This window comes from Oculina patagonica, chromosome 9 (assembly GCF_052425735.1).
Source record: "Oculina patagonica isolate OP01 chromosome 9, crgOcupat, whole genome shotgun sequence".
NCBI classification, from domain to species: Eukaryota; Metazoa; Cnidaria; class Anthozoa; order Scleractinia; family Oculinidae; genus Oculina; species Oculina patagonica.
The window spans coordinates 26,403,732-26,427,300 of NC_135766.1; the positions used below are offsets into that span (position 1 = coordinate 26,403,732).

Here is a 23,569-nt window from a genome sequence, read left to right on the forward strand (position 1 = left end):
GTCACAGCATTGGTTGAAATGTTATTTTATTAAACTTGCTAAAATAACGTAACGATAAGAGATATTATAATTTTGCTTTAAAATTATCCGTGTAGTTTAAACATATCTTGTGCCTCGTCAAAGCTAACGAATATTCCCTTTGCAGTATTTGGACAAGCACTTTCCGCAGAATTTCTCTGAAAACACTCCACCATTTCAACAAAATCTTTACTGCCATCAAGCCATTCCAGTTCAGTTTTTCTTGGGTTCGCTTTAGTTGTTTTTCTTTCACGAAACTTTTTTAGCTCCTGCAAAGTAATAATTTTGGTAAAATAACTAAAAGGAGTGAAAAGTGTAAAACAATGTATTACAGCACAACGGAATATTTTAATTTTCACCTAGCTTTGATTTTTCATTTCAAAGAGAAAAGTCAGAGCTGCACGAATAGAATATCCAGTGGCGGATTCAGACCTTCAGGTAGAGATAATCTAATTGGCGCGTGTCGCGCGTCGCGGGTAAAATGTCGCGGGTAGACAAGAATGTCGCGGGTAAAATGTCGCGGGTACAAAAAATTGTCGCGGGACCGAAAATAAAAGTATAATTGTTTGTTTTATAGTTTTTGTTCAATACCTCATTAAAGATAATAGAATAACAATAACAAGTACTTCAATGTAAATTAAACTTTACTTTAGTTTTCTAGTCACCTCTAGTTTTCCATGGACAATTTTGGAACAGTATACTACTCTGTCGTTATTTTTTCTTTTCTGTTTTTCCAAAAATAGTTGAACGTTATAAATGATAAATTGACGTTAACTATAGCACCAACAACAATATCTCAAAAGTTAGACAATAATGTATAACATGTAATAGATTTTAAAATGTATTTGCTTCCTGAAATGGAATAAATACTTGTGCTTGCAAAAAGTTACATGTACGTCGCTAGTGGGAACCGGTATCATCTAAACTGTTTTCTCGAATTCACCAGCGAATTTAGTTGATTCGATTGAAGCCATTTTTTCTCGTGGCTATACCAATACTTATGCGTTTAAAAAGTAACACAGGGTATTTATTCCATACTTTTTTGTCTAGTAGAGGTTGTCGGTAGCATGTATGTATATGTGTCTGTTTCCACGCGCTGCGTACAGCCGTGTCAAAGGTAAGCTTAATAAACTGGAAAAATCGCGTAAACAAAGTTACAATGGTTGAATTTTCGTTATATTTGTATTAAAAAAAATACAAATAGAAGGAGCTTTGTACGGATTATTATTATCTGTTGCAAAACTTTGGAGAACTCGCTCGTTTTGCTGCGCTCGTTAGTTCGGTTCGTTTCCAAAGGCTTGCAACTCGTGAATGAAAATTCTTACGGCGCACTTTCTACAAAGAAATCTTTATTTTCTAAAACAGTTTTTAATTTAAAACGCGAAGACCGCTTACCTTTGAAAGCTATCACCTCCAGATATCGTTAAAACTTAGACCAAGTAGAAGTAGCAGACAGGTGTTGTATACAACAAGGTTAAAGAAAGGATTCCAGACAGTGCCAACTCCGCGTGGTTGAAGAAAGATTGTCTCCGGCTTCGCCCTTTCGAAATAATTCCATTGAGAGATTCTTGAGTCGGGTGATCAAAGTAAGAAAAGTCTGAACGGTACCACGAAATAAAGAACTTGTACCACGAAGTATAGAGCTGTAAACGCGAGCGAACAGCGTTTTAATAATTGAACTTTTCGACACGGAAACGTATCGATAAAATCCGTCGCAAAGTGGAGGAAATAATTCCATTGAGAGATTCTTGAGTCGGGTGATCAAAGTAAAAAAAGTCTGAACGGTACCACGAAATATAGAACTTGTACCACGAAGTATAGAGCTGTAAACGCGAGCGAACAGCGTTCTAATAATTGAACTTTTCGACACGGAAACGTATCAATAAAATCTGTCGCAAAGTGGAGGAGTGACGTACCGTATTTACTCAAATAAGCGCCGCCCCCGAATAACCGCCGCCCTCGAATAAGCGCCGCATTTGGGACAGAAAAGTTAATAAGCGCTGCCCCCGAATAAGCGCTGCAGTCCCGATGCGGCGCTTATTTGATGAATTTCTTTGAACTAAAAATGGCACTACAAAGCAACTCTAGAACAAACTTGAACATTTCTTTTCATCAAGAGCGATGTTTTGTAGTTCAAAGTGATTGTTTTACCGCTCGCTCATTAGTTTTTCTATTTAACACTCTTTACAATACATAGTTCTGTGAATGTTGTGAACGCTGCAAACTTTGCCAGGCCGGGCAGCTAGCGTCACTTCTGTCTCAGCAAGAGACAAATACTGACAATCAAAAGACGCTCTTTACAATTACTGTAAAAGATAAGATTTTTTGTGGCGTCCAAATTTTTAATAAGCGCCGCCCTCGAATAAGCGCCGCACTTGAGGTGTGAAAAATTTAATAAGTGCCGCGGCGCTTATTCGAGTAAATACGGTATGTTGAAGGCGATTCACAGCAGTCAAACGCAGAAATCCCGCACCACTTTCGCTTTTCGCTGCGTTACTTTGTTAAAGTTTGACAGAAATTTGTGAAAGTCTTTCGTCAAAAAAGAGTTATAAATTAAGTGGCGATGGGAAACCAAATTACGATACATACACAATGTCAAGTCATTGCTATTGTATTATTGTTTTATTATCTTGAACGTTGGTATAGTATATGCTGTTCAAAAACTAGAAAGCAAAAGTAAAGTTTAATTTTTCGTCTGTACCTACTTTCAATCACTTGTTATCGTTATTCTATTATCTTTAATGAGGTATTGAACTTAAGAAAAACTATAAAACAAAAAAATATAACTTTTTTCGGACTCGCGACAATTTTTTGTACCCGCGACATTTTACCCGCGACCATTTTTTGTACCCGCGACATTTTACCCGCGACACGCGACACGCGCCAATTAGATTATCTCCTTTAGGTAAGTGGGGGGCCCTATCATCCAAACTCCAAGAATAAGAGGGGTGGGGGGGGGGGGGAGGCTCACTCTCAGGTTAGGGTTAGTTTGGCCTGAAAATAAGGTGGGGGCCCAAAAATGGTCCAAACTAAACTAAAGATCTGGTCAGTCTTGGCTGTGATTATCTTTTAAGAATCAAACAAACCTTGGCGTGCTTTTCATCCTGCAGAAAGTAGCTTGTCATATGTGGGTTGAAGTAGCTGGCAAGAGAGGCTACGCTGGACTCGGTGTGTAAGAAGTGATCACACTTGGCTAACAGCAGAATATCCATCAATACTTGAGTGCCAATTTCTCGCTCGTATGGGTCAGCGGCATCGTGTTCAAATTGAAACCCATGTGGAGGAATTTGATCGTGATATCCTTGTGCTCTGACAGCCTCCGTAAAAACAACCTGGGTACAAAACAAATACAAAAAGTCAGTTGCAAACTTGATAAAATTGCGCTTCCATAAATGAGGACCAGAATAAGAAAGGCCATTCACCAACGACTTTACGTGGACATTTCTTGTAACTAAATGCAGTGAAATTTCTCCGATTTTGAATTTAGCTTACATAAAGGCCTCTCTCGACCTTTTTGTCGTTTCGCGTGGGAGAGAGCAAACCGCGGAGATAAAAAAGCGGTTGATTCACAGGCTATTTCAAATCTGAACTCTGAAACACCAACGCGCAAACGAGTCCCCGAGTTGGATAAGATTGGCTAGAGCTAGGGCTTTCCACAGATTGCTCCGAATTTTTCAAAAACGTGCCCGAAAGTTGCTCCAAAAATCCAAAAAGTTGCTCGAAAGTTGCCCCAAAATTCCATAGAGCTGCTTTATCATATCAAGAAAATTTCTCCGAATATATGATAATTTTCCATTGAAGGTAAGATTTCTAAGCAGTTTCATGCAATTTCACCATCTAAATAACATTTTAAGGGAAAAATTTGTTGAATTACAATAATTTCTTTCACTGAGAAAACTCGTAAAGATATCGACGACGTAATGTCTGCTGACTAAATTTGTAATGTTTTAAGGCAAAATGAGTCAAAAGTCGAAACGTCCTCGGATGTTTGTCGAAAATAACACGTTCTAAAAACAAACGGGATATTCTAAAACTCAATTTCTGGAACAAATTAAGCAATTTGGTGTAATTTTTTACACACAACAGGTTAAAAAACTGACATAAAATGCCCCTTTTAGCCATAATTTTGCCAGACTGCTAAAAGTTTTGGCAAAAATATACCTTAAATGCTGTAATATTGCCAAAAACTGCAAATGCGGCGAATCTTTTAATATTTTGCCACGAGAAAAAGTTTTGGTACATCTATGGCAAAGATATCATGAAAATTGGAATTATTTGCCAACATATAATGGAAAGATTTAGCAGAAAAAGTGCGTTTTCTGAAAGAGAGCAGAAAAACAGGGTAGAAAACGCTAAAAAATGTCTATTTTCTGCCAAAATGCCAAACGACATGGCTTTTTTGGAACGTTTAGGCACTTATAGCGATAACTTTGCCAAATTTTTAATAGGTTGGCACATTTTCGGCGATTGAGACTGAAATGTCCATATAAATCTAAAACATTGCAAGGTACATGGAAATTTACATGTACCTTGAAACTTAACGAACCTTAGAAGGTACATGGAAATTTCCATGTACCTTGCAACCTAACGCTAAAGAAGGTACATGGAAATTTCCATGTACCTTCTAAGGTTCGTTAGGTTGCAAGGTACATGGGAATTTTTCATGTACCTTGCAACCTAACGCATTAGAAGGTACATGGAAATTTCCATGTACCTTGCAACCTAACGAACCTTACTTAGAAGGTACATGGAAATTTCCATGTACCTTGCAACGTAACGCTAAAGAAGGTACGGTACATGGAAATTTCCATGTACCTTCTAAGAGGCCCTGTTAGGGGGGTCTTCATGTCCCCCGTCTGAATTTCAAATCTTTTCACGTCGCAATTTCAAAAGGTTCGCATGTCGCTGTCAGAATTTCGAATTCGTCCATAGCCGCTGATAATGTAGGAAATGTTCGAGTCCGGAGTGCATAACACGAAATAAGTGTATGATAGACTTGTTTATCATGATTAAATACAATAGGCGGAAATGCTAGCCAAGCCCAAAAGATATATGTACCGATACAACCGCAAGTAGCTGGCATATCGCGATAGCTTTTGAGCGAGCAACAACAGCAAGAGCGCAGTTAGCAACTGTAATTTTTAATTTTTTTTTTGTAACTCAATGGCTGCCCCGTTTGACTTTCAAAGCTGGTGCGAGACTAATGGCCTAAAGAAGGAGACTTCCGAACTCCTGACAAAGCAAGACCTGGACACAAAAGAGGCCCTCGCTCTTGTGACCGAGTCGGATGTAGCGAGCTTGGAAATGACCCTTGGTCAGCGAAAACTACTCGTCAAAGCAATCACTGGGCTACGTAAAGGCTCCAACGCAACTCTATTAGATCCAGACCCAGTCACCACAAAGTCACTGGCAAAGGACGGTGGCCTCGACGAGATTTTAAAGAAAATCGAAGGAATTGGCGCCATAGACGACCCTTTGCTGACGCTGGGTGCTACGGAGACCCCTCTCCCACGCCTAGACAACGATCCGCAAGTGTTCCTAGGAACAAGTGCAAAAGCAGCGCAAGGAGCCAAAGGAGGTGAGAAACCACTGTTAATAACAGACTTTGTTAGTGTAAATAATCTAGCAAGCAACGAAGAAGAACAAGAGATTAGTAGCTCTGGTGGGGCAAGCATTGTGATAAGAGCACAGAAAGGAAAACCGAAGTTAGAAAACATTACGCTGTCAATGTGGATAGCCGCAAACGCGCGAATTATGCATGAGCTGCTGACCACAGGGAAACTGTCAGGCACACCCAGCATCGCTGACTATTTGTCATACACAGTCAAGTTTGCAGAACTTTTGGAAAGCCATACTTTCCTCTCCGCTCTTCTTTATGATAACGAATATCGAAAGTTGCAGCACAAATATGGTTTCAGGTGGGGAAGTGACTCCCAGCATTTGCACACTCGCTTTCTCGTTAAACGCCGCCCTCCCAGTTCCGCACAGGCGCCTCCGCAAAAATCTTTGGCGCGAAATCGTCAGCATGTGCCCACACCTATTTGCAGGCAATTTAACTCGCCGACCGGATGTCAATGGCCTAATTGTCGCTTTCAGCACGTGTGTATCATTTCCAATTGTAACCAGCCTCACCCACAACACGAACACCCCACTCCGCACACTGGCATATGACTTTCTTCCACTCTGCACAGCTCACCGCTAAACTTAGAGGCCTGGCGAACTTACTTACATGACGACAGCGATATGGAATTCATTCTTAACGGCATCGCAAATGGCTTTCACTTCATCTCCCCTGATGCGATTGTAACACCGGCGGAAGTACCGAATTACCGATCTGCGACTTCGACGGACGTGCGTGACAAGGTAGAAAGACAAATTCGCGACGAAATTCAGATGGGAAACTATGGAAACTAGCACAAAACCTTCAATTGTCAGTGCCCTTGGGGCCATCCCTAAACCAAACAGCGAAAATATTCGACTTATACACGACTGCAGCCGCCCAGCACACAGCAACGTTAATTCGTACGCAACTACGCAACATTTCTCTTACGTGACACTTGACAAAGCGGTCTCGCTTATCAAGCCTAACGCATATCTTGCCAAAATTAAAAAAAAATTGAGTAATGCGTTCTCATAATTTTGTCACGCTAATATTCTCTATTCGTGGATCTCTCATTTAGATTTGTTGGACCATTTGTTGGGAAAGAGCGACACTTTGACTCTGATTTGGGACTGCATTGCAGGTTTTTTGGGACGCCGGAGGAGACAACTTCGTAGGGGGGGGTCTGGGGGCATGCTCCCCCAGAAAAGTTTGAAAAACTGAAGTAGCTAAGACGTGTTTTCCTTTATTCTGAGCCGGTACAAAGAGAACATGGAGTGAATTTATTAATGTCGCTGTCGATTTTGTTTTTTTCTTTGTCGCTGTCGTTATTTCACGGGATCATCCTGTCGTTCGTCGTCATTTCAGCTCCTTCATGTCGCCGTTTCAGATCCGTGTCGCCTGTCGGAATTTGCCCTAACAGGGCCTCTTCTAAGGTTCGTTAGGTTGCAAGGTACATGGGAATTTTTCATGTACCTTGCAACCTAACGCATTAGAAGGTACATGGAAATTTCCATGTACCTTGCAACCTAACGAACCTTACTTAGAAGGTACATGGAAATTTCCATGTACCTTGAAACTTAACGAACCTTGGAAGGTACATGGAAATTTCCATGTACCTTGCAACGTAACGCTAAAGAAGGTACGGTACATGGAAATTTCCATGTACCTTGCAACTAAACACATATGCATATAATTTGTGAGGATACTGGACCAAACATAATAGACAAGTGAAAGCCTGAAAGTGGTCTTTCCTGTTCCGTCACATTCATGAATAAAACATACGAAGCTGAACAGTCAGCATCTTGTCTACAAAACCGTCATGTTATTAATGCCAGTTTCAATCCAACTAATCGAAGGCAAACTTATAGCTTATCTGTGCCGGCACTTGATTCTGTTTTTTGTACAAACGCACTGGACTGACAAAATTTGTTTGGCCCTACCAAAAGTCTCGATAAATTTTGTCTCTACCAAATTTTGAATTTGGCAATCGTGGACGCACTTGAAAACACCAAATTTTTTGATAACCACAAAGTGTCAATCATGTTAAAACTGTACACCTTCGATAACTTTCCGTTCGCTGAAAAGAGTCTTACGTTCCGGCCGATAAGAGCCGTATTTATCGCTTTTAGTACAATTCAATAGTCTTGGATCGCCGCGCTTTCGTTTTGATCAGCAGCGGTACTTGTACTCGGGCGGTTTAAAAATTTTGCCAAGCCAGGAGTACTACGAGCGTATATATATTGTTGTCTGAGTCGATTGTCGTTATATCTTTGCCGTCCTCCGCCGTTCACAGCTCAATTGTCGAGAAAAATAAAATATTTTGGCAGACAACTGCCTTTAAAAGCGAGATCAAATATACTTGTTTGACGTTTTTTTTTAAGATTAAGTCGTGTTAATTGAAAAATCTGTCAGTTTTGACGCTTGACAAAAATTTGTCCTGCTCCGAGGCAGGACGACGGCGCCTTTGAAGGCTGGTAAGGCTTGACAAAATTTGGTAGATCTGAAAATTACCGGGCGCACTTGTCTTACGGAACTGGTGACAGATTTTTTCGCAAAATAAACAAAAATTTGCCCAGTGCGTCCGGGCCCATATACAACCGACTAGAAAAATGGCACTTGCCTACATTTGCCGGCACCCATTAACTTAACGCTCGTGGATGGAGAGAAGCATTGCAAGAGTTAAGTGTGTCTCTCTCAGAAAAGGACAACACATTGACAATGGCTTAAAGTCACATCTTTCGGCGCAAATTGAAGTTGAACCGCGTGGGAGTTCGTAAACGTTTTTCTCTTTTGAGCTAGACTGTTTACAATTTATAAAATCTTTGAAATATAAACTCTAAAAACAGTTCTCAAGTTACGAATTAACTTTAATTGACAACTGACACTTAGAACGACATACATAGTGCGGGACAGCTCTCCTCGGAAGAAGCATGGACCTGGAAATTAAGAAAAGAGCGGTATAAATTAATATATTGCGGCAAAAATTACCGATGATAACACTTCGCCTCTTGTTTTGGATCTGAATAAAATGTGAGTCTCTCTATGGGTATATCCCAAGAAATCGAAGACGCGAAGATCACCGCCGAAAAAAACGAAGATCTCAAGATTAAAGCGAAGATCTGAAATTGACAAAAAATTGACCAAATCTCTGTGATCAAATACTAAGATATAAAACTCGTTAACACTACAGAAAATATCTGTAATTTCTTAATTTTGGCATTTGACCACATTTCACTGCGATTTCCACAACCGTGGTTTACAGTCACTGCCGCGAAACCACAGGAAGTCATTACAAGACTCAAACGTTCAAACCGTTTCAATCCATAGAACGAAGATTTGCTTAAAAACGAAGATTTGCAAAAAAAAAAAAAAAAAAAATGCAAAGAAAACGAAGACCGTGGGCACCCATAGAAAGGCTCAAATGTTTAAGACTACGGTAAAGCTATCATCGTCGGCAGGTCAAAAACAAATATAGAAACGTCAAAAGGACCCAAAAGTTCATGCAATAAACACTTCGCTTGAATGGCTTCACCGGGCACCTGCCTCGTCCCCAGGCGCCGATTGGCCGGACGTTGAGGCGGTAAGGCGGGAAAACAGGGAGCGCGGGGTTTGATGGTTAGGGAGCGAGCCGCGGAGCGCCTGGCAGATCTTGCATTCAATATGGCGGACCAAAATGTCATCAACCCTGAAATGTGTAATATATAGATTTAGGCAAGCCTAAAAGCGGAGCTCCCCAGTTAATTATTTTGCACTTTATTGAAACCTGAATTCAAGCCATTGTACAATTTTAAGGCTAAGAATATAATATTCGTTTTATTTTTTTTTATAAATATTAATACTTACTTTTTTTTTTTTACCGTGTCCCGGGGGGGGGGGGGGAAGAGGTACTCCCTAAAATTTACTAAAGGGGTGTGCCACTGAGTCGCTGAGACTCTGGACCTGTTCCGGAGAAAAACGGCTCAATTTGCGACCCTGTTCCAGACAAACAGTGCAAAATAGGTACCCTGTTCCAGACAATATCCACAATGAAAAATATATGAAGATAGATATAAAAACACTAGCGTACATCACAAAGCGCTCACTTGACTTTGTCTGTGGCTTGGAGAAAAACCAATGAGAGGAGCGGAGTTTCATAGCTAAACTTGATAGTGTTCCACAGTCAAAAGGGTGATTTGTATACCCTGTTTCAGAGTCAGAGAGGCAAAAGGCATACCCTGTTGAGCAGCACATACCCGTATAGCCCTTATATGGGAGTACCGTATACAGCAACACCAAATAAGCCGAGAACAAACAAAATCAATCAAAACGTTTTAATTCCACCGACAGCATTATGATCCAGAAGTCTGGATGGGAAATTATGCTGCAAAACGGGTAATTACTGTATGTAACCTTCGTGTAGATAAGGAGGGGGTAGTAGGGCTGCATGTTGGGGTAGATAGGCATATCACGTGGTAAATTAGCAAATCACTTAACATTTAGAGTATAAAGGAAATAATATACATCTACATTAAGAATATGGTTAATTTTCTTTTTTTCATTCATTCATTTGTTTTTATTTTCACTATTTGCCTATATTTTAATTTTGAATGGAAATGGCAGAGGTCATACTTGTAGCAAAGGGTTTACAGCATATTGCCATAAGCTAATGCCAAGCAAACCGGAGTGAAAGCTAACCACAAGCAAACTAGAGTGAAAGCTAATCCCAAGCACACCGGATGAATAAAGCTAACTGCGAGCAAACAGGGGTGAACCTAACTACAAGCAAACCGGAGTGAAACTAACTGGAAGCAAAGAAGGGACATTCTGTAACCACATCCCACCCCCCCCCCCCCCCCCAAAAAAAAAAAGGATGATAGCACCTTTTTTACTTTTACATGTCTTTTTGAGTCCCCTTCCTCTTAAGGGGTTTCACTTCACTTACAGAAATAAAAAAACAAAAATTCTGGGAAGATAGAATATTGTTTGTGAGTCTCAAACTCAGTTTTGTTCTTTGATTATGCAGAAAAAATAGAATCATGTTTGCTTGTGTATAAAACTATGCAAGAAAAAAATATAGCATCAATACTTTGACTGCTCTTTTAAAAATTTGTATGCTTTATTGTACACATTTTTGTGGAGTCATGTTGCCCATTCGTCATGGAGTTCACAAAGTAAGCAAATGAGTCACAATTTGGTTGCTTCATGGTACCTAATGGATACTGCAAGTTTTATCTGGCTTTAGAATATTTCACTAATTTTAACATTATAGCTGTTCTTATAAATTGTACGCAGCATACAACACATAAGAATGAAATTGGTATTGCATATTGCTTGCAATCACGATTTTAACGTCTATACTTTGGAATTACAGTACCACCAGTTTCAGCATTACCAATCCAAATTCAAATTATTACATTGCTTTTTAACTCCACTACCTCCCCCAAGGTCAACCAAAGATCTTATGATATACAGTAATTAGACAACTACATGTAAGTCCTGTGTAGTCGAGGGCTCAAAATATTTGGACACTTACAGGTCATGTTTACCGGCCAAAGAGATTTTAGCTTGGTCACATGTGGTTTCTTACCAGCCAAAACATTGAAAATAGCAATTTTAAACTCCCATTCATTTCTGCTGTTACTGTTTTGGCTGCATATTCTTAAAAAGATCACTTCATAATGCCCTTGTTACATCTAAAAAGATGTGAAAGAGACAGGTCAATCAAGAAGTTGTTTTCTGAAGTACACTGTAAATACGTTAACATTTAAAATATAAACTTTGCTCATTTGCAGCTTTTCTTGATTTCAATTTACATGTAATTTACTAGTCTCTTGAAAATGGCATCATGAAGACACCCAAACATCAAGCTGGATAATCTTAATCCTTCCTGTTTTCTTTTGATGTCCTTGTCCACATTCTGTTTTTGTGTCTGTGGCTCTGCAAATTCTGAAACTCATGTTAACCCTGAAAAAAGTCAAATGCCACAGATTAAATTAAAATTGATTAATTGGCATGAATATCAATAATTTATACAACAAAACACTTAACGCAAGCTTGTATAAAGTGAAGCAAAACCACTGGATGCTAAAGGATACCTTATATATTTAACAGAGATGTATCAGCACAGACTATTTTTTTTTACTAATAACTGCGAAGTCAACTACAGAAAAAAAAACCGGTAACTCAAACTCGGATAACTCGAACAACCTTGCTAACTCGAACTCACTTCCATTTCCCTTGGATTTGACCCCACTTTTCAGTCATTTTTACTCGGTTAACTCGAACTCGGATAACTCGAAAACCCCGCTAACTCGAACTAAATTTTGTTTCCCTTGAACAAAATTTGGGTCAAACTTTTTACCCTGATAACTCGAATTTCGGAACTTGCAACTCGCAACGGTTGCCCATTGATTATAGCAATGAACAGATCATGTATTTGACAGTCATTTTCCACTCTTAACAAAAGAATGTGTGGTCGCTTTAGAGTTTCTGGCAAGATAAGTTCAATTTGCACAGTACTGTATACTGAAGTGCTTAAAAATCAGTAAACTATCAATTATTAACTTGGCAAATAAAATATTCAATCAACCCCGCTAACTCGAAAAACCCCGCTAACTCGAACTCATTTTCGTTTCCCTTCAGAGTTCGAGTTAGCAGGGTTCTACTGTAAATATTTTAATAAACTCAAAGCATCACTGCAAACCCTTACACCCCCTCTTAATTAAAAGGTTTGGCCTTTAAATACTCCCCCTCCCCTCTACCCCTATATATACATGTACATGCATAGGAAAAACATTGCCACATCTTAAAAGCTTTTCTCTTAACAGTAATACTAAGATTTTTAAAGATACACATTTAATTAATAATAAGTTCGCATGCACAGCTGCATACAGTGTCTAAAATGGCATGAATTTACTCACAAAGATTCCAGTTTTCCAGTAGTCATTAACCTTTGTTGTGTGCATTTTCCAAATTCCACAACAAGATCGTGATTTTTTTATGACAAATATAACATTTACTGTTGACATTCTGAATGAAACCAGCAAAACAGACCTCAAAATCTCAAAATTGTTGACATTGTTATGTAATCCACATGAACGCTCAATAGTGAACAGAACTACATGACAAGTGGATTATTTAATATATTTGGGAACGAAAGAGCTAAGTAATGAAGCTGAAGTTTATTTAGTCTGACTAAATGAACAGTAATTTTACCTCCATCATGAATATCAATAAACTGCATACACTGAATCGATCTATTTCACTCGGAGTTAACGAAATTCCAGGTGCTTCGTGCAAACTGACATCACTTTCATTCTCATCTCAGCTGCTCTTCCAGCACTGTAAAACAAAATAATCATATCACAAGCATTTAAAAATCGTAAGCTTAATTTTCTTCGAGATGTGTTGAAGTGATATTCTTTGTGAATTCGTTCCTCGAAGGCCCAACAATTATTTGTTTACATAATCAAATCCTCCTATTTGATCAGTAAAACCTGGTAAAACTGAATTTTAACGAATAGTATTTTTCAACATTGTTCATGTCACAAGCAAATGCTTAGTGGCGAAAGCAAGTAAAATGTGCCGTAAATATAAGCTTACTTTGCGTATAAAGTAAGCTTAAGACAAAACGTAGAGATATTAAATGACGGAAACACTGCAGTTTTGTACTGGTATCCGGTCACATCGTTCCAAGGTTACTTCGTTCCAAGTCACATCGTTCCAACTTTCGGTCAGATCGTTCCAAAAAAAAGTCACTTCGTTCCAACTAAAAGTTACTTCGTTCCATCGAAAGATTCGATCGTTCCAAAATAAAACATCGTAAGTAAAGAACACAAGATTAAATTACGTAAAGGCGTATTACACGCAACAAAAGCAGTCGCATATAAAAACCACGCGCAGTGTGTGAACATACGCTAATTATAGTTTACGGTCGATTTGTTGTTGAAGTTCAGTTTTACGTTTATTTATTAAACCATAACCAGGAATTTCTAAAGTACTTTTTCTAAGGCTCAAGGCTAAACGCAGTTACTGTAATGATTTTATATCATTTTTCTCACTTTTAAAGCCACGCGCAAAGTGCGAACAAGTTAAAGAGAATCCAGCGTCGCAAGTACCGCGAGCTCCAGAAAAAAATCTTCGAGCTGTGGGATGAATACGAGGCCGATGAAAGATCAGCTATAACAATTCAACATGGCGAACTATTCTTTTCAATCACACCGACGCATAACGTAACAGAACCGAAAATATTCGATGAACTTGATGTTAAGCAATTGACACGCAAGGAATTCTAAACAGGTAAAGGCATACAAATTAATTTGGCAGGTACAACGGCAAACTAAGACGTAATAAAAACCGTATTTCGTAACGAACGGTAGATCGCATGGATTACAAAATTTAACAACATCGAGTAGTAATGTTTTCGATAATGTTTTCTTATAAACATTCTCTTTATTAAATTAATAATAACGATCTGACTTTTCGATGGAACGAGGTAACTATTAGTTGGAACGAAGTAACTTTTAGTTGGAACGAAGTGACTTTTTTTTGGAACGATCTGACCGAAAGTTGGAACGATGTGTCTTGGAACGAAGTAACCTTGGAACGATGTGACCGCAATTCTTTGTACTCACCTTCACCAGTTGGCCGCAGTAGGTACACTCGTCTGCTCGTTTTATCTCCGTTCCCTTGTTCTCCGCTATTTCTTTGCCTGTTTTCTCGGCACCTCTCTTGCTATTTTAGTCGCTTTTCTTCGCTACTTTGCTACCAGGTTCGACAGGCGCTTTGCTATACTTTTTCGCCTGCTCTCTGTCCGGGTTTTCTGGATCTCTCGCGATCTCTTTCCCGTCGCAAATCGCTTAAACCCTGTTTCCTCGAAGTTAAGTTTACCCTGCTCTCGTTTGTAGTCATCGGCATAACAAGGAGCCAAAATAAATATGTTTGTCTCAAGTTCTAACTTTCAGACTAGCTGAATAGGATTTAAAAATACGCAGTAATTTTGAAAATTTCTTTGCCAAGAGACCTCACACTGCAAAATTATTTCGCGCCAGTACTGCGCGAGTTGTCAAGACCTTTCAAGATCCCGGATGTGCGCAACACCGTACGTACGCCGTACGCGCCCGCGGGGCATGCCGCTAGCCATGATGACCATGAAAACTCGGATGCAAGGTTTCCTATTTTATTTCATGCTTTTTTTTTTTTTTTTTTTCATGTTTTTTTTTATGGGTATGGTGCTCCGCTCTGCGGCCCTTACGGGCCGCTAAGGAGCTCCGCTATTAAAAACAGCAAAAGAGCCGTCTATTTAGCATTTTTACAGCACAGAGCGCCTTGGGCACATCTTTTATGAAAAATATTCTTATTAAGACGACGGACTTCACCACCATTTTCGCACGCTTCATGTCCCAGCTCAGCTTGAGAAGAGCCAGGAGGAGCATACGAGGCACTCTGAAGTTAAAAAAGCTTTAAATCCTTTACGGCAAAGAGACGTTGAAATGTCTAATGACATTTTCCGAACTCCAAGAGAGACAGGTACTCATTTCCGTTTATCGAAGTTGTCTTGTAAATCCGAGTGTAAATGACAAGAAAATTAGTTATCCTTTCCATTATTGTTTTGTGTAGAATTTTTTTCGTAGAGCCCGAGAGTTAGTTGCCTTTTAGTTATTCCATGGACGCTCATTTAAGCCAGACGCGACATAATGCAACAACAGCATGAATCCATCGATACAAATAACAATTCATCTGTCTTTGGGATGTCATTTCTACTATCTCTGGTTTACTTCAATAAAATGTTAATTATCTGCTTATCAGTAATCAAGCACAAGCTTTGATAGTTGTTTTATTAATTGAAAATAAAAATTACATTAAAAATGTTTGATATCATAACTGTAATTTTTTTCAATGCAATTTTTTTTATTGATTGCCAGTAGGTGACTTTTTTCCCATGAAACCACAATTTTTTAAGGATAAATACACATTTTTTTGTTATCAAAGCATTGTGGCAGTGAATCTGCCATTTATGCTGTGAATGCAACTGAGGCAACTAAATTGTTTGGAATGTACCTATGCCATGCCATGCAGGCTTTTAATTTGGGGGCAGGTGCAGAGAGCATTTCTGATGAATGTGACACTGTTTTCATGAAGTTTTTAGAATGGTTCATGTGCGGTATATGATTTAAGATCATCTTGAAATCTTGCTTTGTAAAAATGGAAAGATAATTTTTCTCATAAATATTTATGTATTAATATGCAAGGCTAGCATCTTTGGACATCCAAGGCCCACCATCATTCTATTCTAAATAACTCTAGTAACAAACCCCTCTTAATTTTTTATCACTCTCCTGTAATTCTTTACTTTTTTAGCCACTGAAAAGAAATGTTTACTTTGTGCTTGCAAATTTGGTGTCTAAAGGCCTTTGTTATGCTCCCACTGACTTGATATTAACTAATTACAAAAGGAGCTGGGGTGAACTGTACATGGAGGGTTGAAGAGGGTAGTAAATCACTTTAGAAAATCAATCAAGTTAATTTTCAGGAGAAGGCTAACTATTATGTCTAGATCATAATCAGATGAAGGGCACCACCACGGAAATTGTCGTTCAAACAGTAATCCTCAGATTATCTCATGCACAACTTATTTAAATTCACAGTAGGTTAAGGCCATGCAGGTAAAACCCTCCTGGCTAGATAACTTTTGCAAATTGAAGGGAAATGTCTGAATGGTTTTGCAAAATCAGTACTACTAAAAATATTTTTAAAAATGTAAAAAGGTATCTTTTTCTCTTACAACAGCCGTTGTCATGGGTATAAAGCAGCAGGGTAGGCAAAGCATACATTCAACATTTAAAGTGTTTTAATTGTTTTCCAAGACTGCTAGAGGCAGTGGGCTATTAGCAGACTGGGGAAAAAGTGGCAACTCCAGGTTTGCCGGTTTATTTATTTTAATCAAATTGAATATGGTTAGCCAGGAGTTGCCATGTTCACATGAAATGTATTTAAGAGTCAGTAACAAACCCTTTGATGTAAAATTGCCTGGCATCTCAATTTATTTTCCTACACTATCCCAGCCATAAACTCTTGGGCCGGCAAAAATGATTTAAGTTTTGCTGTCTGTCATAGTCCAGTGTTTTGTTACCCTTAGGAATAAAGTTTTGCCACACATTCTCTAAAAACACCTACTAAAAAACACTCCCTGTGACACTACAACTAGAAAAAACTATATATTTTTTTGTTACAAGTTTGTCAAAGTCTTATCCTGCTTAAATCCTCCAAAAGAGTGACCAAAACCTTATTTCTCCTTACAGTATCAATGCATTATCAAGCAGTACAGTGACGAGAAACACACAAATTAATCAGCGGAGAGTAATTTCGATATTAACACTTGAATCAGTAAAAAGAAATTTTGAGTAGGATCTGCCTCCTCTGGTCACTAACACATTAAGTGCTGAAATAAACAGAACTACGCAAAGTTGAAATTTCAATAATTGTACTTTCTGTCAAGAAAGGTAAATTATGAGGTTAACCTAGCTAGAATAAAATATCAGCACACATTATAATTGTTTATGTGTCATGTTCTCATAAGATCTCTTATGTTGGACAACATTAATTTGATAAAACACTTGTTTATTTAATAGCACTTGAACGGCTCTCTCTGGAGCGCTGCTTATAGACTTTATAGCTGAAGTTTAACGGCCAAGAGGTACAAATAAAAGTATTCCGAAATGTAAGGAAGCTAAGCACTGCTCAGAAACGAAACAAACCAGCTCTGGCATCGATTGAAGCGAAACTTACCCTCAGTTCGAAGCTTATAAAGAAATTTAATTTTCTAACGACGGCAGAGATTCTTTACCCTCCGCCATTGACGATCTTCTCGCAATCAAAGTGGGATTTTCTCTGTTCAATCTTCTGCTCAGATTTCATACCATTTCTCCGGATAAATCGCTGATTTTGAGCTAGATTTCCCGCCAACATTAGATTAAAGCAAGGGGACCCCCGCTTTGCTGAAACCAGCCTCAGTGAACGCTGAAAAGAATCGGCTCGATAGAGCAACGAAAACGATCCGAAAGGCCGTCAAAATCCCCATGTTGACAGAACTAGCTTCCACGTAGCTCCCAGTGTTGATTTCTTGACCGTTAAACTTGTTAAAAGCGCTAAAACGCCTTTTGACGAGAAACCGAACATTTTTGCCAAGAAACTGAACAGGATCTGCCAGGCGTCCGCTTCCTCGTCCGCATCAGGCCCAGAACGCCAAGCGAACCGTGCACGTCAGTCCCACAACACCAAGCGAACCGTGCACGACCAAGGACGAGGATGCCTGGGGACGAGGCAGACCGGGCACAACGTATGGTCGAGGATCGCAGTGAATGATTATGAGATCGTATAAATTAAATAGACCGTCCAATTTTTTTTTGTTTCATGTACTAAGCTTAATTATTATTAATTATTTTATGTACTAAGATGATCGAATTATTACGGAAACTATAAAATTCGCTAGTACACACACGTAGCTACACTGAAGTTCATATTTGAAATCCTAACGGCCTTATGGAAGTAAGTTTCGGACGTTTTTAAGTTCTTAGGCAAAAAGATAATGGCTCATTACACGTACTTACCTGCATATCGTGCGTTTGTTTGCTAAACACGGCCTGTACCTTTGTGCGGGTCCCATGTAATTACAACAGACAGGCTTCAATAAAACTAGAATACTGATCGTTACTTGCTTGCCCTTTTGGCGGATTTGTAAAACCGCGGTAGCATCGCATGCACAACAAAAATTAAAGGAATGCTGTGGACGTTATCGATAACCGCCAAGATTGTGCACATCTGTTTTGTCGAAAATTAATACAGGTTTGCAGCAAGGAAAGTAAAGGAAGTTATATCAAAAGACGTGTTGATTTGAGTAAAATAGTGCTCTTGGCCGGTGTTAAATTATTCAAGTAAATGGCATCGAGCAGCTTGATGCTACAGTATATATTTTTGAGGTAATTTAACCAAGCAAAACTGTCAGGCATTAGTGTTTCATTTCCGGTGCGGAGGAAATAACAACATACGACTGCACGCAAGCTGTTTGTTCAAAGGTCACTCAAGAAATAACAAGCTTGCAAAATGCTGTGCGCCCGCCGGTTTAGCTGTAAGCCAGAGTAAGCAGAGTCTAGTGTTATAGACGGTAGACGCTAATACTCGATGAAAGTGTTCGATATTTACACGAATTTCAGCTGGAAAGTCAGTGCAGAGAAAACCGTCGCGGTATAAAACATGCTACAGTCCATGGATCAGATGGATCATCAGGTAATAAACCGTACTTTGACGTTGATAATTGTTAAACGACTGACCAGAATAATACAACGCAGCCCGGGCAACGCAGCTACAGCATAATGACTTAATTTGCGTGGGAAATGAAAAAACAATGTCAAAGCCAATTTTTTTTACAAAGGCAAGAAAACATTGCTATTATATAGTTATATTATATAGTTTTACAATCGTAGAGATGGTTTTACTGCAGTCTTAATTACTTTTGCGGCGAACCGATGGATAGCTTACTGCAACCGTTAAAATTGTAACACGGCGAGCCAAAAGATGATGTTACATCCTTGCCACCCCGCCTCTTCAAAAAAGATTTACACTCTAATATTCACAACAGTGTACTGATTTCTGTTGTTTCTTTATTTCCAGGTTCATGCTTCTTTTAAAGAAAGTTGTGCCATGCACGTATGTCATTCCTTCAGTTGCTTGTGCACAGTCAATTAAAGTTATATGTAATTTCCAAACTGTCTTTAGAGTTAATTATTTTTTTATACCTATATTTTAACCCCATCTTACCTGATTAATTGCGTAGGTTTTATTAGGGATTACGGACTCTCTGAAGCGCTCATGAAATACGTAGGGAAGGTTTTAATATAAGGTATCATGGAAGGAAAATTGGCGTTTTCGTTCCAAGTGAAATTGTGTTCAAACCATAGCTGCTAGCCCAAATAAAGTACATATTTTTGGAAAGCTTATATAATATAGATTCTACTTTTGGATTTTGTTTTGATCATCTAGACCATAATAAGCAACGTCAGCATTTTGTTTACAATTTTGATTTGCGCAACATAAGGTTAATTTTGCGAACACGTTTATATGAGCGCCTCAACTTATATGTGGAATATTAATTTGATCTACATATATAGGTCGTAAAAAGGTGTCTCACATTCTTCTTTTCTTGCTCCATTAATTTTTTATCTATTTTTAACTTTAAAATGGCATTTGTATGGCTTTTTTAAGTTTAAAAACTCACAAAAAAATAATGGAGCAAGAATAGAAAAATCTGAGACACCGTTTTTTTTAGAGCAATATATGCAGATCAAATTCCACATAAAAGTTTAGGTGCTCTCGTAAATGTGTTCTCAAATAAACCTAATGTTGTCATAATTGCAAACAAAATGCTGACCTATTAACCTATGGGAAAAAGGAAAGAATATCTGCTGCAGCTGTAACTCAAACCGGTACATTGAAATTAAATTCGTGTAGTAACAAGGTGCACGTAAATTTCCATGTACCTTTCATATATGTAGTTAACAAAGTACATGGAAATTTCCATGTACCTTTCATATATGTAGTTAACAAAGTACATGGAAATTTCCATGTACCTTTCATATACGTGTAAACACAAAATACATGGAAATTTCCATGTACCTCATATATGTGGTTAACAAAGTACATGGAAATTTCCATGTACCTTTTAGATATGTAGTTAACAAAGTACATGGAAATTTCCATGTACCTTTCAGATATGTAGTTAACAAAGTACATGGAAATTTCCATGTACCTTTAAAATACATATGAATAAAGCCTGCGACTACAGAACTAATTAGAAATCTAGTTCATTTGCTTTGATTTTTTTTGTTTTGGAAGAAATAAGCATCTTTGAGGTAAATTTTGCCAGATTAACACAGATGAAGTAAGGAAGTGGTAAAATTTAACATATTTTCCAGAAATCTTACCAAACAAAGTTGAGAAGTGGCACAATTTTAAAAAAAAATTGCTAAAACTTTCCACCTTTTATCCCTTATAGAGTGTAGTTGGCACAAATTTCACTAAAGTAGCCTATTATTGCCAGAAAATCGTCATTTTAGAATATCCCGTTTGTTTTTAGAACGTGTTAAATGCTTAGGCTAACTTCGTTATTCTTGGGAAACGTTCGTATGGCCTTTGAACAACTCTGGGACGATCTTCGGAGCTCTTCGGTCAAGAGATCGCATATAATGCAACAAGCTGCTCGAAAGGAAAAAAAGTGAAAAGTTGCCAAAAAGCTGCCGAGCAACTTGCGGAAAGCCCTAGCTATAGCAAAGTTAAAAAGAAGGAACAATCACTGACTAATTGTACCAACGATGCGAGTTGTTAATTTCTTCAGTTGGCCTGATTAACAAGTGAAATTGCTTTACAAAACTCGTCCATCTAACTCAGGTGGTAGTTATGTTGGTCCGACTATCGTTTAGAATCAAGAACCACAACAAGGGACGCTAATTAAACAAAACGAAAAAAGGTGTTAAAAGTGAATAACGTTGCTGTTTTGTTCGTTAGTGTATTTACTGGTCTTTTGTGATTCTTTACAAATTTCTTTCTTTTTGTTTCAGTTCGATAGAAGAAATTTGCTTGCAAAAATTAATAAAACACTAAAACTCTTAGTTTTAAAAAACGCCACTGTATTGCATAAAGTATCAAAACTAAAGACAAAACTCACCGATTCCCTCCCAAAATAAATCACAAATTTCTTTATAACTTCATTGTTGTCACTAGCAATAAAAATCTTTCTTGGTCGCGGCAACGTCTCAAGAATTGACCGTGCTCTCTTAACCCAACTCATCAAAGATGGCAGCCTTCTCTCGCTTGTTTCACTCCAATGATCTGTACCTCGAACGTGAACTCCTAAAACAGTGAACCCTGCCAGATATCGGTGGTAAAACATTCTTACTTTCTCCTTTATTCTAGAATTAGGTTTAACGTACTGTTGAATCAGTTTATTTACTCTCATTCGTTCCTGTGTGGTTATTATTCTGGCATCTTCAAATCCATCCACGTCAGTTCGGTTCTTGAAGCTGTTGTCTATAAGTGCTCCCACATCAACGGAAGCGCCGCCATCTAAAGGACAAAAAACGTTTTCGACTTTCGACTCCAATCCGCGATTAACAGGTTCAAAATACCAGTCCCATGAATTCACTGTAGGATCCCTTGAGCAAACTGAATTACAAGCTCTCCAAAACACAGTTGCTTGGTTAATCCCCAAAGCACGACAGAGGATGATATAATCTAAAGTATAAAGGAGAAAAGCCGCAAAGCCAACATTTTGACAATCTGTAATCGCAGGATCCACAACACAAACTGCGGAGCCAGTAGTTTTACCGCGGTTTTTCCTCGTGGTAGCAAGGAAGCCATTTGATTTAATGAAGGCGTTTCTCAAATCTTCAGTTGTTAATAAAATCGTGTTGATGTTAGTGGTTTCCGAGGTTGAAAAGGCTATGTCTTGTATTTTTGTCTCCAAAGACAGCGATTTGTTAAGTTTGATGATAAACCAAACACAAAGAAGAAACATAAAGGGAAACAGACATCGAAGAACAAAACGTTGAACGGTCAGACGTTTGACGCATCGCAAAGAAGCCATGATTGCTTTCGTGAATTATGACACAAGGAAAACCAAAACGACATGATAACGGTTGTAAGCAGGGTTTTTACCATAAACAACTTTTATCACGAAAGGAGAGGATTATGTCTTACATAAACATCGATCGAGCCAGATTGACAATAGAATAAAGAACGAGTTATGGCATGAAAGTGAAGTCTATTTTTGCTGTTGTTCAATGGTCACGCAGATAAAAAGAAATGTTATCTCGGTTTATCTTATTGTCCAGCAGCGGCGTTTTGCGCAGACGGACCATTTTGCAGTGTTTTTTAGAGACCTGTGTTGTGAAATAGATGCTTGTAGTTAACGTCGAAATGCTCTCAGATGCTTTCTCTGATTTCCTTATCCTCTTGTTCGGATGTGACAGGCAAAGGGTGCATTTTCCGCATACTATTTAATGTACTACTTTCTGAGGAGCATGATTCCGATAGTTTTGCTTCAAAACTCGCTAAATGCTCAAGTTTTTGAGTACTATACATGCCTGTGTACTGACTAGGTCACCAACGATATTCTTCGAAATCTAAGGCTTTTAACAAGCAAATAGATGACCTCGCTGGGTTTACGATGGATTATCAAAACAGACGCACTGGTTCACCGAAAACACGTTCTAAAAACAAACGGGATATTCTAAAACTCAATTTCTGGAACAAATTAAGCAATTTGGTGTTATTTTTTTCCACACAAGAGGTTAAAAACTGGCATAAAATGCCCCTTTTAGCCATAATTTTGCCAGACTGCTAAAAGTTTTGGCAAAAATATACCTTAAATGCTGTAATATTGCCAAAAACTGCAAATGCGGTAGATGTCAAAAAACGGCGAATCGTTTAATATTTTGCCACGAGAAAAAATTTTGGTACATCTATGGCAAAGATATCATGAAAATTAGAATTATTTGCCAACATATACTGGAAAGATTTAGCAGAAAAAGTGCGTTTTCTGAAAGAGAGCAGAAAAACAGGGTAGAAAACGCTAAAAAATGTCTATTTTCTGCCAAAATGCCAAACGACATGGCTTTTTTGGAACTTTTAGGCACTTATAGCGATAACTTTGCCAAATTTTTAATAGGTTGGCACATTTTCGGCGATTGAGACTGAAATGTCCATATAAATCTAAAACATTGCAAGGTACATGGAAATTTACATGTACCTTGAAACTTAACGAACCTTAGAAGGTACATGGAAATTTCCATGTCCCTTGCAACCTAACGCTAAAGAAGGTACATGGAAATTTCCATGTACCTTGCAACCTAACGCTAAAGAAGGTACATGGAAATTTCCATGTACCTTGCAACCTAACGCTAAAGAAGGAACGGTACA

General features: G+C 38.4%; 1 protein-coding gene and 1 long non-coding RNA gene across 2 annotated transcripts; both read right to left on the minus strand.

The window, feature by feature from the left end:
• Nucleotides 1-10: 10 nt before the first annotated feature.
• LOC144664718 (uncharacterized) lies at nucleotides 11-22,423 on the minus strand. Its single transcript, XM_078525920.1, has 3 exons — nucleotides 21,318-22,423; nucleotides 3,105-3,350; nucleotides 11-287 (listed from the first exon to the last, which is right to left on the minus strand). The coding sequence occupies exons 1-3, from the start codon at nucleotides 22,233-22,235 to the stop codon at nucleotides 84-86; spliced, it is 1,368 nt and encodes a 455-aa protein (XP_078382046.1). The 5' UTR covers nucleotides 22,236-22,423; the 3' UTR covers nucleotides 11-83.
• Nucleotides 10,692-13,264, minus strand: LOC144664853 (uncharacterized). Its single transcript, XR_013572864.1, has 2 exons — nucleotides 12,815-13,264; nucleotides 10,692-11,563 (listed from the first exon to the last, which is right to left on the minus strand). It is a non-coding gene; the product is annotated as an uncharacterized LOC144664853 (long non-coding RNA).
• Nucleotides 22,424-23,569: the final 1,146 nt, after the last annotated feature.